Source organism: Mastigoproctus giganteus, chromosome 14, assembly GCF_048544385.1.
Source record: "Mastigoproctus giganteus isolate SK-2022 chromosome 14, ASM4854438v1, whole genome shotgun sequence".
Classification (NCBI taxonomy): Eukaryota; Metazoa; Arthropoda; class Arachnida; order Uropygi; family Thelyphonidae; genus Mastigoproctus; species Mastigoproctus giganteus.
This window is the reverse complement of record NC_143588.1, coordinates 80,468,211-80,483,271: the sequence shown is the minus strand read 5'-3', so window position 1 is coordinate 80,483,271 and position 15,061 is coordinate 80,468,211. Positions and strand designations below refer to the sequence as shown.

General features: G+C 35.3%; 1 protein-coding gene across 1 annotated transcript in view; it reads left to right on the top strand.

Moving 5' to 3' along the window:
- Positions 1-13,484, top strand: part of LOC150075288 (gamma-tubulin complex component 5-like) — a 110,728-nt gene extending 97,244 nt beyond the window's left edge. The window contains exons 11-13 of the mRNA XM_090388433.1: positions 4,344-4,459; positions 7,445-7,644; positions 13,135-13,484. Of these exons, the coding sequence (XP_090244559.1) occupies positions 4,344-4,459; positions 7,445-7,644; positions 13,135-13,484 (666 nt within the window). The remainder of the gene's footprint in view (positions 1-4,343; positions 4,460-7,444; positions 7,645-13,134) is intronic.
- The last annotated feature ends 1,577 nt before the right edge of the window (positions 13,485-15,061 follow it).

The following is a 15,061-nucleotide window of genomic DNA, read 5'->3' as shown; positions in this document are numbered from 1 at the left end:
ATCATAATATCCTATCAAATTTGTCAGACAAGACTTTCCCTTAACAAACCCATGCTGTGTCTGAATTATTGCTGCAGTCTTGTCTAGATGATCCTGCAATGCATCTTTAACCAGTGACTCCATTATTTTACCCAGAACAGAAGTTCAACTAACTGGTCTGTAATTACTCGTGTGACCCTTCGATCCTCCTTTGTGAATTGGGGATACATTTGCACATCTCCAGTCCGTGGGGACCTCCCCTGAGTCCAAGGATGCTCTCATAATTATGGCTAAGAGTTTGCTTAGTTGCTTTGCCACCCCCTTTAATATAACTGGATAGATCCCATCCACCCCAGGTGCCTTTCTTAATGTAACTTCAACAATTTCTCCTCAACTTTGCTCTCAGTTATTACAAAATCATTAAGCACCCTGCTACAATTTGATAACCTTCTGCCATTTTCAAACCTTAATAACTCCTCATGTGTGAATGTAGATGCAAAATACTCATTCAGTTTGTTTGCTATAACTGTCTGAGAGCACTGTACTCACCTTTACAGAAGCAAAAACCCTTTCCTTTACCCCTGATGGTAATTATATCTTTAAGTAAATCCCACATCAGTACACTGTGATCACTGCCACCTAGTGGTTCCTTTATCTGCAAATTCTTAATACACGAATGATCACTGCTGATAACCAGATCAAGTGTATTACCCTCTCTGGTTGCCTCTCGAACATGCTGCTGCAGAAAACAATCATCCAATAAATCCACAAAAGTCTTACTAGTGTGTGAGTGACCAACCCACAAGTTCCAGATGACATCACAGTGCTTAAAGTACAGTAACCATTGTCACGAAGTGATCATGCAATTTTCAGTTGGAAGATGAAGAAAGGTGTTGCAGTAGTTAAAGGTAAAGGCATGGGTTTTAACTTCAGAAGAGAGGGGACTTTGACAGTTTAAGGTGCTATATGGCATCTATAAATTGCGCGGATTGCTGAGGTAGGGCAAATACACGTGAATTATGGAATACCTTTAAAGCAAATATCACAGACGCTATGAACGTATACATACTATTAAGAAAGTATTGCAGGAGGAGGATGCCGAAATGGATGACTACAGAGCGTGCCAGTCAATAGAGTAGAAAAAGTTAGCATTGAGATAGTTACAGTGATGAAACAGTGAGTTGATGAAAAGTACTGAAACTCCAACAGGAACAAGTTGATCTGCAATTGTACCAAAAATAAGGTTAGGGAGGCCTACGGTGCATATGAGAAAGCATTGGCTAAGAGAACAAAGAATGGGGACAGATGAGTAAATTTTCATGTATGTGAATACAATGAAGAAGAAAGCTAATGAAATCAGACTCTTGTGTACTGGTTGTGGGAAATTGTTATGTAAAGCAGCTGGTGTTGCAGATGAATTGAATATGTACTTTGCATCGGGCTTTACTAATGAAATCTCCTTTATGTTGAGAAAGAGCTTGTAAGTGAGGCTGAGCCATATGAGATTAGTAATTTCGTGATTATAGATGATTGTTTATTAGAAAAACTTTTGAACATAAAGGCAAGTAAGGCATCCAGAGTTGATGGCATATATCTATTTTTGAGGAAGACTACCATTGCGGTTAATTATGACGGTATCTTTGGAATCAGGAGAGATTTCTTTGGATTGGAGAAGTGCCAGCATATCACCAATACATAAAGGTGGTTCTAAAAGTGAAATTGGTAACTATAGACTGGTTAGTCTGACTTCAGTGGTAGCAAAAATCTTAGAGGCAGTGATTAGGAGTGCAATCTAGAGACATTTAGATAGATATGGCATTCTGAAGGACACACAACATGGCTTTGTTAAAGGTAAATCACGCTTAACTAACTTAGTAGGCCATTTTGACACAGTTACTCATGAGGTGGATGTAGGGAACAATTTTGACATAGTTTATTTGTATTTTAGCAAAGCATTTTACTCAGTCTCTCATGAGAGGTATAAGCTTGAACAGATTGGGATTATTGTAAGATTCAAAGACTGATTGCTGTGTGACTGCAGGGCAGAAGGTGCACAGGGTTGTGATTAATGGATATTATTCAGATTGGTGTAATGCTGGGATTAGGGTCCTTCAAGGATCAGTTCTTGGACCACCGTTGTTTCTCATTTTCATAAATGACATCGACGAGGGGATATAAAGTGTGATGTCAAAATTCGCAGATGACGTAAAGCTTGACAGAGTAAAGCAGCACTCCTTCAGGATGACTTGAACAGACTTCAAAAATTGTCAGAGAAGTGGCAGCTATGTTTTAATGCAGCAAACTGCAAGGTTTTACACTTGGGGGTAGAGCAACCCTAAAATAATTATACACTTAGTGGGGTTGAATTAAAAACAGTAGAGGAAGAAAGGGATGTGGGACTTATAATATGGGCAAGTATGGAGTTTTCTGAACAGGCAGTCAGGAATGTCCACGGTGGCTTAGCAATGATTTATCGAATGTTATCCTGTAGAGATAATCCCACCATATAAGGCAATTGTAAGACCACATTTGGAATACCGTGTTCTAGTATGGAGACCTCGTCTGAAAAAAGAAATTGGTCTTCTTGAAAAGGTCCAAAGATGGGCAACTTGAATGGTGAGATTGGCAAAAGGATGACCGTACGAGGAAAGAGACTTCAATTATGTAAGCTACAGAGCTTGGCAACCAGGCACCTCAGAGGTGACCTGATTGAGGTTTATAAGGCTCTGAGAGGGATTGGTAAAATGAATGGAGGTGGAATTTTTACTGTTATAAAGAATTCCAGAACTAGGGGCCATAAATTCAAATTACATGAGTTGAGGTTTAGATCAGATTGTAGGGAATTTTATTTAAGTCAGTGAGTCGCTGATTGCTGGAACAAGTTGCCCTCGCAGGTAGTTGAGGCTGACAGTTTGAATAAATTCAGTGGTCAACCAGATACTTACCTCTGTGAGGAGAGAAGCATATAATTTGTGTTTTCTTAGCTACTTTTTTTTTTTTTTTTGCATTTTTTTTTTTGCCACTGCAGCAAAGGCCTGTGGCCTCTTTCTTGCACTATATGGCAAATACTATTACTGTTGTAGAAATTTTGGAACAGCATTTGAATTTTCAGCATCTTGAGACATGTGGATGTGTAGTATGGATTTATTTTTAAGATGTAATGCAGGCACATACTCTACTACACTTAAATAAAATTGATTTTTAATATTATAGTTTCCCTTACAAATAAGTCTTATCCAGAAAAGGTATGCGAATACATCATAAATCATAATAAAAATTAATCAATAATTTTACTTTCATGAAGGATAGAAAGTGAAAGTTCACCTAAATAAAAACAATTCTGGTTGTGTACTACATATGTTATTGGTAAAAAGAATACTCCTTCCTGGTAATTAAATTGCTTTATTTTGGGTACAGTGGTGTCCTATTAATAGTTCATTACAATAGAATGTTATTTGTGCTGGGACAAAATAAAGAAAATCACTAAAACTAGAAAGGTCTTGCTCTTCTTATGTCTATCCTAGTAACTGGAAATATTTAAAAAAATTCAGTTATATGCCAGTAGTTGATTACTTGAATTTTAAAACATTTTATGAATAAACTTAGCAAATGTGATTTGTTTTTTCCTTCTTTGCTGTCTCAATGCATAACAACACTTCTGTTTTCTATTAACTTCTTTCTATTGAAAGTAAGACATACTCCTGTTTTTCTGTTTACTGGTTCAGAATTTCATTATTGAGAACTACTTCTTACTACTGAAAAGAGTAAGAAGTATTATGCACTTGCCATTTGTGACATCAGAAACTCGGACATTAGTTTTTTTCATTTTTACTTGCAATTTGAAAATTAGTCGTTTGTGAAATGACTATCAAATACACAACTTGATTTCATAGTTCAAGTAAATCAGAAATTCTAACAAAATTAAATGATTTTTATAATTTCTCTAATGAACATCTGTTTAAGTATAAAGTTTATGTGTAAAGTTGTTTACACATAAATATGTTTATGTGTAAAGTTGTGACAAAGAAGAATAATACTTAAAATTGTGGCATAGTCCATGTTGATGTAAGTGAATTTAAAAAAAACAAATTCGGTGATTTGATAATAAAAATGTGAGTGGCTTTATTTTTATTTACATACGTTTATTTGCATTTTCAGAACTTAATGTTTGATTAGGTTGAGCTGGATGGTAAAAAGTTTATTTAGAAATAAACTTTTTGTCATCCAACTCTACCATAAACAGCGTTTTAATATAAAGATCTTCTACACACTTATTCAAATAGGGGTGCTTTTTTTTTATGCTATAATGTAAAGAAAACTCCAAATAACTAGCATAATGTTTAATATTTCATTCATTTTTTTAGGTTAGTTGGTTGCTTGTGCTTTTTTTAAAAACATGCAGACCATACTTAAACTTATTAGAAGATTTAGTTATCCGTGGATGGTTAGAAGATCCTTTTCAAGAATTTGTTATACAAAGGTAAGTTGCAGTGGAAGTCATTAAATCTATGCCGCCCTCTTTATAATTTTGGTACTGAAATTTGAGTATCTTGTAACCTTAGAGGTGTGACTGCCCTGAAACCACTGTCAACATTCTAACATTTTTATGATGAATAAACAGTAGCACTAAAATGTGATCAGCAAGTTTCGACTTGTCAGAAATATCATTACAAAATTGCAGTGATAGCGATGTAATACATGGAATGTTATCTTCTCTTCAGGCAATATTATACACATTAAAAGGAAACTTAATAGGAAAATTAAAATTATTATACATATTTAAAACTGTTGCAACAAGTTAAAATGTACATATCTCCCTGTGTAAACTAATTAGAATTATAGGTTTGACATCACTATGTGCAGAAATTGACTGCTAACAGTGGTACAAGTTACTGTAGAGTGCATGTGTTGTGCTGTAATAATATATACGTGCTACAATAACTCGTCTGTTGTTAAAGCACTTTTTCAAAATTAGTTTTGTGCAAGTGTAATGCAATTTTCAATAAAAATTTTACACTTAAAGCTCCTTACAGATCAATAATAAAAGATTCACAAAGAAATTTTAAGTAATAAGTAATGTATAAAAGAACAAGAAGTAGTTGGAAGAATAAAATCAGTGCATAATAGGAGTAATGTTGAATATGTGCAAGAGTAGCTTTGCCAAAGTTTAAGAAAATTTATTGCCTAACTTTCACAATTATCCAGCTTGGAACTAACCTATGCAATGTAATGTGTTTATTAGTATCCTTACAATATCTAAATATTGTATTACATGTTTGCTATTCTCAGTGATAGCACTGAACAAAAAATAGTTAACTTCTGAGTTTTAGAGTTCATGAAATAGAATAGTGTCATTATTGATTGAATGTGTGTCACAGATAAATGAGTTATCATTTGATGTGTGGGAATCTGCACCATCTTGTTGATGTTATCTGTACCCTCACACATCAAATGTGATTTCCTTCATAAAAGTTTTGGTAATTGTATATTGTCAAATTGCCTTCCAGAAATGTTTTATCAGGTTAATCGTGGTTACCATATTTGCCATATAATGTTTTCACTTACTTTTGTGATAATTTCTGAAAGATTGTTTACTTTGGTAAACAATTAATGTTTTAACCCCATGGACAAAAAATTAGTCACTTGTGGTATTTAGGGTATATAACAGATTGAACGTGTGTATCTTCTATGCTTATTTGCTTATAGCGCCAATTTTTCTCTGTTTACAAATATACCAACTTTTGTGGAACAAGCAAAGATTTTCACCATTAAAGATGGGGCATAGAAAAGATGTTAGTGAGTGACAAGGAGTGATAGTATGTGGCAGATCTAAACGGCATCCTATTAAAGAAGTAGCTAAGTTTACTACTGTTTCAGAAAGAACAATAATAAGAGTTTTTAAGGAATAGTGTGAGTTGAAATCAACCAGAAGTCAGCAGCAGACAAATATCGTGTTTAATAAATGAAAAACAATTTTGAACAAGACAAGAACTGCTGAAAACACTTAACTGAGGACCTCATTAGCCAATTTCTGAGAGAACACTGTGAAGAGAATTATAACATGGATATCTTGGGTAAGGCCCTGAAAAATACCAGTGTTAATAATTTTGTATGAAAAAGCCTAATGAACATGGTCTAAAAGGCATAAAAACTTCACTGTTGATGATTGGAAAGCTGTGATGTGGTCTGACAAATTCAAATTTTGCTTATATTTTAATATTGCCACTAAGCTTACAGGAGAAACAATGAGTCATTTCATCTAGACTATGTGTGAGGTGCCTGTACAAGCTAGTGGTGGGGTAGTAATGCTTTAGAGATGTTTTTACTATTACATTTGATATTTAAAATACCAACCAGGATGAATAAGGCTGTTATACCATTATTCTGAATGATCAAGTTGTGCCTTTTGCTCAACATTTGAGGGACACTCATGATTTTGATACTCTTGTATTCCAGGATGACAGCTGTCAGTTCATATGGGGTTGTACTATTTTAATTGGGCATAAGACCACCAAAGACTGCTAGGGAATTTAAATTGGCTAGCCAAGTTATCAGATTTAAATCCTATAGAGAACATATGGGACTATCTTCAACAGAAAGTGAAAACACATTAGCATCCACAAAACTTGAATGAATATATGGGCTCAATTGTTTTCAGAATGGTTTAATATTGATATTAACTATTTAAGGGGTAAGTTGAATTCCTACCAACAAGAATTTGTGAAGTGATCCATGCTAAAGAAGGGATTGCACATTATTAATTGAAACTTTACACTGGTGACTTTTTTTGTCTGGTGTTTATGTCTGCAATAGTAAAAAGCTTTCTATTCATTTAAGAAGCGAGAATGCATATATTAGAGCGTCCTCATGTTGATAATGTGTTTATATAATAAAATCTATGAAATTGCATTTCTTTTGGTTTACCCTGTAGAATTGCATAGTTTATATTAATAAATAAATAAATTTAAGTATCTTGCATCTCAGAGCATCTGGTCATTTCCACATCTTCCAGTGCTGTTACAGTGTTTCCAGCAGCTGACTTCGATGATTCACTTGTCCTGCCATCAGAAGAATATGCATAAATGCAATGTAATATCCTAATATAAATGCCTCTTTGCAGTGGTCCAGGTCTTTTCATTTCCTCCTGCTTTTAAGTGCTTGCTCTGAATCTGTTATCCTTTTGTATAACTTTCAAAGTTGCACTACCATCTACTTTTCTTGTGACCGCTGCAAGAGACCATTTGTTTTAATACTTATTGGAGGGTAGTTTATAAATACATGTTTCAAATTCTATAAATTTTATATGTAACTGTTAAAGTAAATTACTAAAACAGTTTTGTATTTTGATCTTTACCAACAGTAAAGTAAATAGTATAAGTAAATGGTTATTGAGTAGTAATATAATCAACATTACTTGAAGTTTTTAGGAAATATAAATTGTGTAATGGTCCTTTTTGTTCTGTAGAAAAGAATCTGTGAAAGTGGTGGATGAAAACTTTTGGGACAGTGCATTAATTATTTGTCCTGTTCCTGATCAGTTGTTGGAAGATTTCTTTTTTCAGCCATTGATACCTCAGGTTATTCTGGCAGGCAAATCTATGGAATTGTTAAGGCACTTGGGACATCTCTCGGAAGTTTCTCGCACTAATAAAGATGATACATTAGGTAAAAACAGTATATTTATTGACAGATGAAGTTATATTAATATATAAATTGATACATTAATCAAGTATTACCTTTAATAATCAGTATAATTGGTGGATGCAACTATTAAAGTTTTGAATGATTAAATTTATCCAAAAAGGCATCATATTGGAGCAGACAGGAGCAGTAACATAATAAATTAGGTATTACATTTAAGAAAATTGTTTATTTTGTTAACACTTATGTAATGGGTATAATCCTTTTTAAAGAGCTAAATGATTTGAAAAATCTAGTTACAGCATTGAGTATGATTGTGAGTAGTGATGTTACATTGGCATCGGAGTCACAAGTCTGAAGATGCTGGAAACATTTTTATAAGGTTCTGCAAATCAAACTATGCTGCAGTAAAGGCAGTCTGTATTTGGTGTTCCTAAATGTACTGACTCTTAGGAAAATATGTCCCTTCAGATCTGTAATTTCCAGATGTCCATAAGATGTCATTATCTCTTTATCTTTTAATGCCATAATAAATTGATATAAAAATATTTGCATTTTATATCACTTTATTTTAAACTTTGTTAGGATAAAGTATCCCATAATGAAGTTAAATGATCAAGCAGTGGAACCCCTATTCAGAAAACCCTGAGAAAATTGAGGGACAAGGTTTATTTTTTCTTATCACTACTTAAAAGTTCTGTTATTATTACCAGCCCCTGTGGTTTAGTGGTTAAGATGAAAGCTGCCTGTTTATCCAAAAGTTGAGAGTTTGGAACTTACCTTTGCTCTATGGTACTTTTCCAGTTTTTTTTAACTTTAATATTTTATTTTCACTTTCAATTTTTTTTATTTCTTTTCTTTGTTTATAATACAGGGTCATTATAAAGTCCTTGTGCAGTTTTAAATTTTCATAACTTCCATTCTATACATGATAAAATCAATCTGTAAAAAGAGTAAGCGAAAGAATTTATTACAGATTTACATACATTTGTTCTTGGGATTGTTAATTCTCAACATGACTTGCAGTAAAGGATTGTTCTACAGATGCTACACTTTCTTCACTTACACTTGCCTTCCAGATTGTGGTTTATCATTGACAGAACCTATTTCTTTAAACTTTTTTCATCCAGTTAGTTATGAAATTGCTGTGTGGTGCACCTTTGTTGTAATTAGGTTCTAAATCTTTTTTTGTACTGCGATTACAGACTTTAACTCGGCCAACCACAGCACACAATTTATCTTCTCTTCTATTGAAGCCATTTGGTCAAGCCATTTTGCAGAATTAGTTCTGCAAAAAAAAAATGATGATAATAAAATTATCATTATTTTTTTTTGCAGAATTAGGCTTTCTTAATAGGTATGAAACGTTTAATAGCTTCCATGATTAATTCCTTGAATGCTTCCTACTCAGAATTTGTTGTTGGTAACATCATCAGTTGGTCCCACTGTACAGAATTTAAAAACTGTCTGAGACCACTGTAGTCACCTTTACGGAAGCAAAAACCCTTTCCTTTACCCCTTATGGTAATTATATCTTTAAGTAAATCCCACATCAGTACACTGTGATCAGCCTAATATACAAGTGCAGTGTCACCATTGTTATGTAGAGGAATAATGACAATCTTCTCTCTATTTGTAAAGGTCTAATAAAAAATTAATAGGATACCATGTACTGTCCTGACCACCTGTTTATACTGCATGGTAAATTTCAAAAAGTCTTTTTCACCTTGAACCACCTTTACTTTCCCTCCCCTCCATCTGTAAGTTACTTCTGGGTTTCTGTTTCCATGATGCAAGACTTTACTTAAATTTAAAAGCATTAACCATATTTGTAAATGTCCCAAATTCTTTTGAAGAAACAACCCGGCACTGGTTATCAACCACCCTTCTAACCATCATAACTTTTGACTTCTTCCTCTGTACATATCATTGTTCAAACAAGATGGGAGCCCCCTCCAGCACTAGTCCCTGATAGACTCCATTTCCTGTGCAAGTCCATTCTAGAGCATGTCCATTTGTGACCACCCTCCTGTCCTAAATCCATCCCTGATCTTCTGATCATTGAATTGTAATCCAATTTTCTCTGGTTTATGTAATAATTTCCTGCAGGAACCTTATCAAGAGCATTACTAAAGTTTAGGTATATGAGGGTGGTTCAATAAAGAATCTCCCTGACCTAGCTGCAGAGGTGCTAGCCTGTTGATTCTTGGAACAGGTTTTAGTCCTTCTCTACATAGCCATCGTGCAGATTTACACATTTTTCCCATTGACGGATGAGGCTACGAATATCATTTTTGTTGAAGTGGTGAGCTTGGTCTTTCAACCATGACTCTGTTGCAGAAATGAGTGTCTCGTCATCAGGGAAGTGGGTCCCCCAAAGAAATGATTTGAGGGAAGTAAACAAGAAGAAATCCGATGGTGCAAGATCGGGTGAATTGGCTGGATGGGGCAGTATTTCATATCCACAAGTAGCCACTTGTGTTGTTACAATTTCAGAAGTGTGAACTGGGGCATTGTCTTGAAACATTCTCACACCTTTGGACAGTATGCCACGCCTACATGTTTTGATTTTCTTCTGTCATTTTGTAAGTAAGTTGGCATAATAGACACCTGTAATTGTTCTACCTTTCGGCAGGTAATCAGTCATTATTATGCCTTTCTCATCCCAAAACACTGTCAGCAAGACCTTTCCTGCTGATGCTTGGACCCTTGCCTTCTTGGGGGGGGGGGGAACTGTGATATTGCCATTTCATGGACTGCTTTTTACTTTCAGGATTGAAATGGTGTATCCAACTTTCATCATGAGTGATTAGCAGAGAGAAAAAGTCTTCATCATTTTTTTGGCACAGGGCTAACTCTTGTGATTTCTGTTGTCAATCAGCTTTCTGGAAACCAGTCAATAATTGGGGGATCCATCTTGCACTCAATTTCCATAAATGGAGTTGGTCATGAAGGACTGCTTCAACAGAGCCCACACTAATCTTCACCTCCTGGGACAATTCTTGCTCAGATATCTGGTGATCTTCCATGATTAATGACTCCATTGTTCTGATTGTGCTGTCATCACTGGCTGAATAGGGACGACCTGGAATGAGCTCAGATTCTACCAATGTCCGACCATACCTAAACTGTCTATGCAGTTCTTCACAATGCCATAGGATGGGGCTTTGTCCTTATATACAGCAGTCATCTTATCATGGATTTCTTTAAGAGATTTCTCCTTCAAGAACAGACTGGATTACAGCTCTGGCTTCAACTTTGTCCATGATGCTGCTTCATCATGCATTCAACTCTGTAAGAGAAAAACAAATTAAGACACATGGCTGAAATTTTACACTTTTAGTACAGAGATATGTATGATGCTACACATAAAATATCACGACTCTGCGATATGTGGAAGTAGGTGAGGGCGACTCTTTATTGAACCACCCTCGTATAATGTTAAAGCTTCTTTTTGTATTCAAACATCTTATTACTTCATCATAGCAGTTAACCAGATTGATTGGGCAAGACATTCCTTTCATGAACCCATGCTGTGATCGCTTTAAGATTCCATTCTTATCAAGATGGCCCTGTGTTAACTGTAGACTTCATGATCTTGCCCACCACAGAAACCAGACTCACTTGCGACAACATTAGTACTTCTCTAATCAAAGGAATCATCCTGGCATATCTAATGATGATCCTATTAATATTACTAACAGTTTGCTATGCTATAACATATACACTATTTAGTGTTCCTGGATTATACTGTGCATCCATCTATCCCACTTATATTATTATTGTTATTAAGGCCTTAAGATATATTATCTTAAGACCTTACTTTCACTTAGCTTCTGTAACTCTTCTGATAGTTGTATCATTAATTTTAAATTCAGCAGTACTTTAACTCGGGGGATATATATTTATTGAAAAAATTTTAATAAATACATCAGCATATGATATACACTGAGTGAACACTGAATTATGATCACCTATCTAATACTTCGTAGGTCCTCCTTTTTCCCTCAGTACAGCAGCTATCTGACGTGGCATTGATTCAACAAGATGTTGGAAGCGTTCGGGAGGTATGGCCAACCAAGCTGTGTGTAATGCAGCCAACAATGCAGGTATGGAGGTGATTAGTGTATCCAGACACCTGATGTGCTTTTCCATAGTGTCCCACAAGTGCTCTATGGGATTGATATTGGGGAAGTTCGGAGCCCAATCGATATGCTGGAAGTCAGGACTGTGTTCCTCAAACCATTCCTGCGCATTGTCATTTTGGAAGATACCATCGCCACTTGGGAAAAGGTGTAACATAGCAGGGTGTACACAGTCAGCAAGCAGTTTACGATAGCGGAGATCAGTCATATGTTGTTCCAAATGCACCAGGGATCGAAGTTCCTGCCAGGGAAACATGCTCCACACCATACAACCACCTCCACCGGCCTGCACGCTTGATACCATGCATGAATGATGAAGAGCCTCATGTTGTTGATGCCAAATCCGTATACAACCATCCACGGTGTGGAGTAAATAACGTGACTCATCCGACCAGTCTTCTAACGTCTTCTTCCAGTATTTTAACGATTTTAACATCCAACTTGCATGCTCTTTGCACCAGACGAGTCTTTTACACCGATGAACCTTGGTTAGGAGAGGATGCCGTAGTGGTCGTCTGCTGGTATAGCCCATTTGCGCAAACATGCAACGCATGGTCGTGGCAGATATTGTTCCAGGTTGGCCCATGTTGTATTGGGTAGTCAACTCTTGAAGAGTGCTGCACCTGTTCACCTGTGAGAGTTGCCAGCCTGGCACTCACCTCTAACTTCAACCTTTCGCTGACCTTTGCAGTTTTGCCATCAGGTCATTGTTTGACAATTTTGACTCCGGTCCTGGTACACTTTAACAATGGCGGCTCTCGAACAGCCCACCAATTCAACCGTTTGGGATATTGAGGCACCAGCTCGTTGAGCTCCCACAATCTATCCTTTATCAAAATCCGATAAATCTTTCCTTTTACCCATCACTCTCAGAATTTTATTACCTACTGAACCACTGACACCTTATCTGTGCTATGTAGGTTGACTAACTGCGCAATCTCGTACCTCACTTGGTCAACAGGTCGCATCCACTTTTCATAAGGGTGATCATAATTCAGTGATCACTCAGTGTAATATATCTAATGTATCTTGTTATAATTATATTGTAATTATAGTATGTAATATATACTTTATTAAATTAATAAAAATTCATTAAAAAGTATGTATGGATATATTTAATAAAAAATATGAAAAAATTGCTAATATTACAGGAATATGAATTTGTAACTGTAATAAGAAATATGAATTGTAGCTATACAAAATATATATCAATATATCAATCTATATATCAATATATATATCTCAATAAATCAAAATATATATCAATACTGTTTTTTCCTACTTTATCGAAATATATATTAATCAAAAAGGTAAAGTAGCCTGATAAGCTTTTAAATGTATGTTGTTTTATTCTTTTCTATTTTATTAGAAACCTTATATAATCAGTTTCTTCATAATTTGTATCAAATTCTACGAGAAAATAGCAAAAAGATGCAAACCAGTGATATTTCTGCACCTGTTACTGAAGACCAAGGCTTTTGTGAGGGACATGATATTTCAGGAAACTTACCACTTAAAAGTAAGGATGATGACTCTCCTCTTCCTAACATGAATAGAGACTGGTTGACAACTATTTCAGAACCCTTATTGAAGAAGAATTTTGAAGATATAATGAATCATAATGTTATCCATGGTATTTCGTACAAAAGTTCAACAGTTTCAGAAAAGTTAGTAATTAATATTCATTTAAGGTATTTAAAATATCAGGAAAAAAATTGAGGTTATAGTCCTTCCCTCAGAAAAAGAAACTCAATGTAATTATACTGGTAAGTAGTTAACTTTTTGAAGTTGTTAGTTTCCTGTGGACATCTGTTCAAACGTTTTTTGTTTTTTTCACTTCTCATTTGCTTTTGTTTTACATCAGCATTATTTCTTCCTCACTTTTGTAAAAAGCTTGTTTATCTAAAATTTACCATTTATCACAGATGTCTGTGGGAAAGTAACATGCCTTCAAAACTTAACTACCTACTAGTGTAATGAAGTAGTCCATTGCCAGAGAAATGCATTTGGCATGGCACATTATAGTCTTTTTTGTGCCATAAAAAACCAAAAATCAAACAAGTCAGAGCAACGCTAATCACATCAAGAAAGTGTCTTCTTCGGAGAGGAGGACTACATTTTAGTTATGTGCTGCATAACAGAATATTATGCTTTAAGCTTGCACATTGCATTGTGTAAAGAATATAGAAACAAAGTGAGATTTTTGATGAATAGAATTGTCTTATTTAGAGTATTTTATAGATGCTTAACTTATAATTGTATGGAATGTTGGTGGGGAACATCATGGTTAAAAAACAATTTTTTGCTCAAAAATGGATGACCAATAATATGAAATCTTTGATACCCTTCAGTAAAAGACTGAACTTTCATTCAATTCATTTAAGTCTTATAGGTAGGGATTTCTTACTTAAAAATTCTGTTACAGTGCTTGGCATGGCACAAGATTGGTTCCATTTACCTGAAACTGGTTTTTGCTCAAGAAAAGGAGCAACTCTTTAGAGATATGCAGTGACTTTCTACATTTCACAGAAAGATTGATCTTTCATTTTATCCTGAAAGTAGCATTACCCAGAGACAAATGTTCTTGATGTGTTTCACTTCATCCTGATACTCCACTATTTGGACAAACATTTTTTATCTATTTAAATTGCTTATCCTGTCTAATAATTCTAGTCCTTTAAATTTATTCAAACTAGCTATTTTTCTGCAATACCAGGTGGAAGTTTATTAGCATTAGCATTAGCATTAGTAGAGGCATATGATGCAAGAAAGCAAGCTTATTCAGCATCAGCCAAAAAAAAAAAAAAAAAAAAACAACCACTACTCCCATTTCACCCCTCCGTTCGTTTGAAATACCTGTCCAGCTGAGCCTTAAATTTGTTTAGGCTATCAACTTCAACAACAAGCGATGGGAGTCTATTCCACAAACCAACTGCCCGCTGGCTAAAGGCAAATTTCCGCACATCTATCCGACATCCGTCCTTCCTCAATTTGAATTTATGCCCTCTCAGGTGATTATTCTGAGCAAGAGGAAGAATCCCATTGGCATTGAGCATGCTCAAGCCATTCAAAGCCTTATACACCTCTATCAGATCACCTCGCCGATGTCTAGTCTCCAGGCTCTGTAATTTGCAAAACTTAAGCCTTTCTTTGTAAGAGCAACCCTTTGTTCCATTCACTAATCTTGTTGCCCTTCTCTGTACTCGTTCCAGCAGCTCTACATCCTTCTTGAAATGAGGCCTCCAGACCTGTATACAGTACTCAAGGTGTGGCCTGACCAATGCCTTATACAAGGG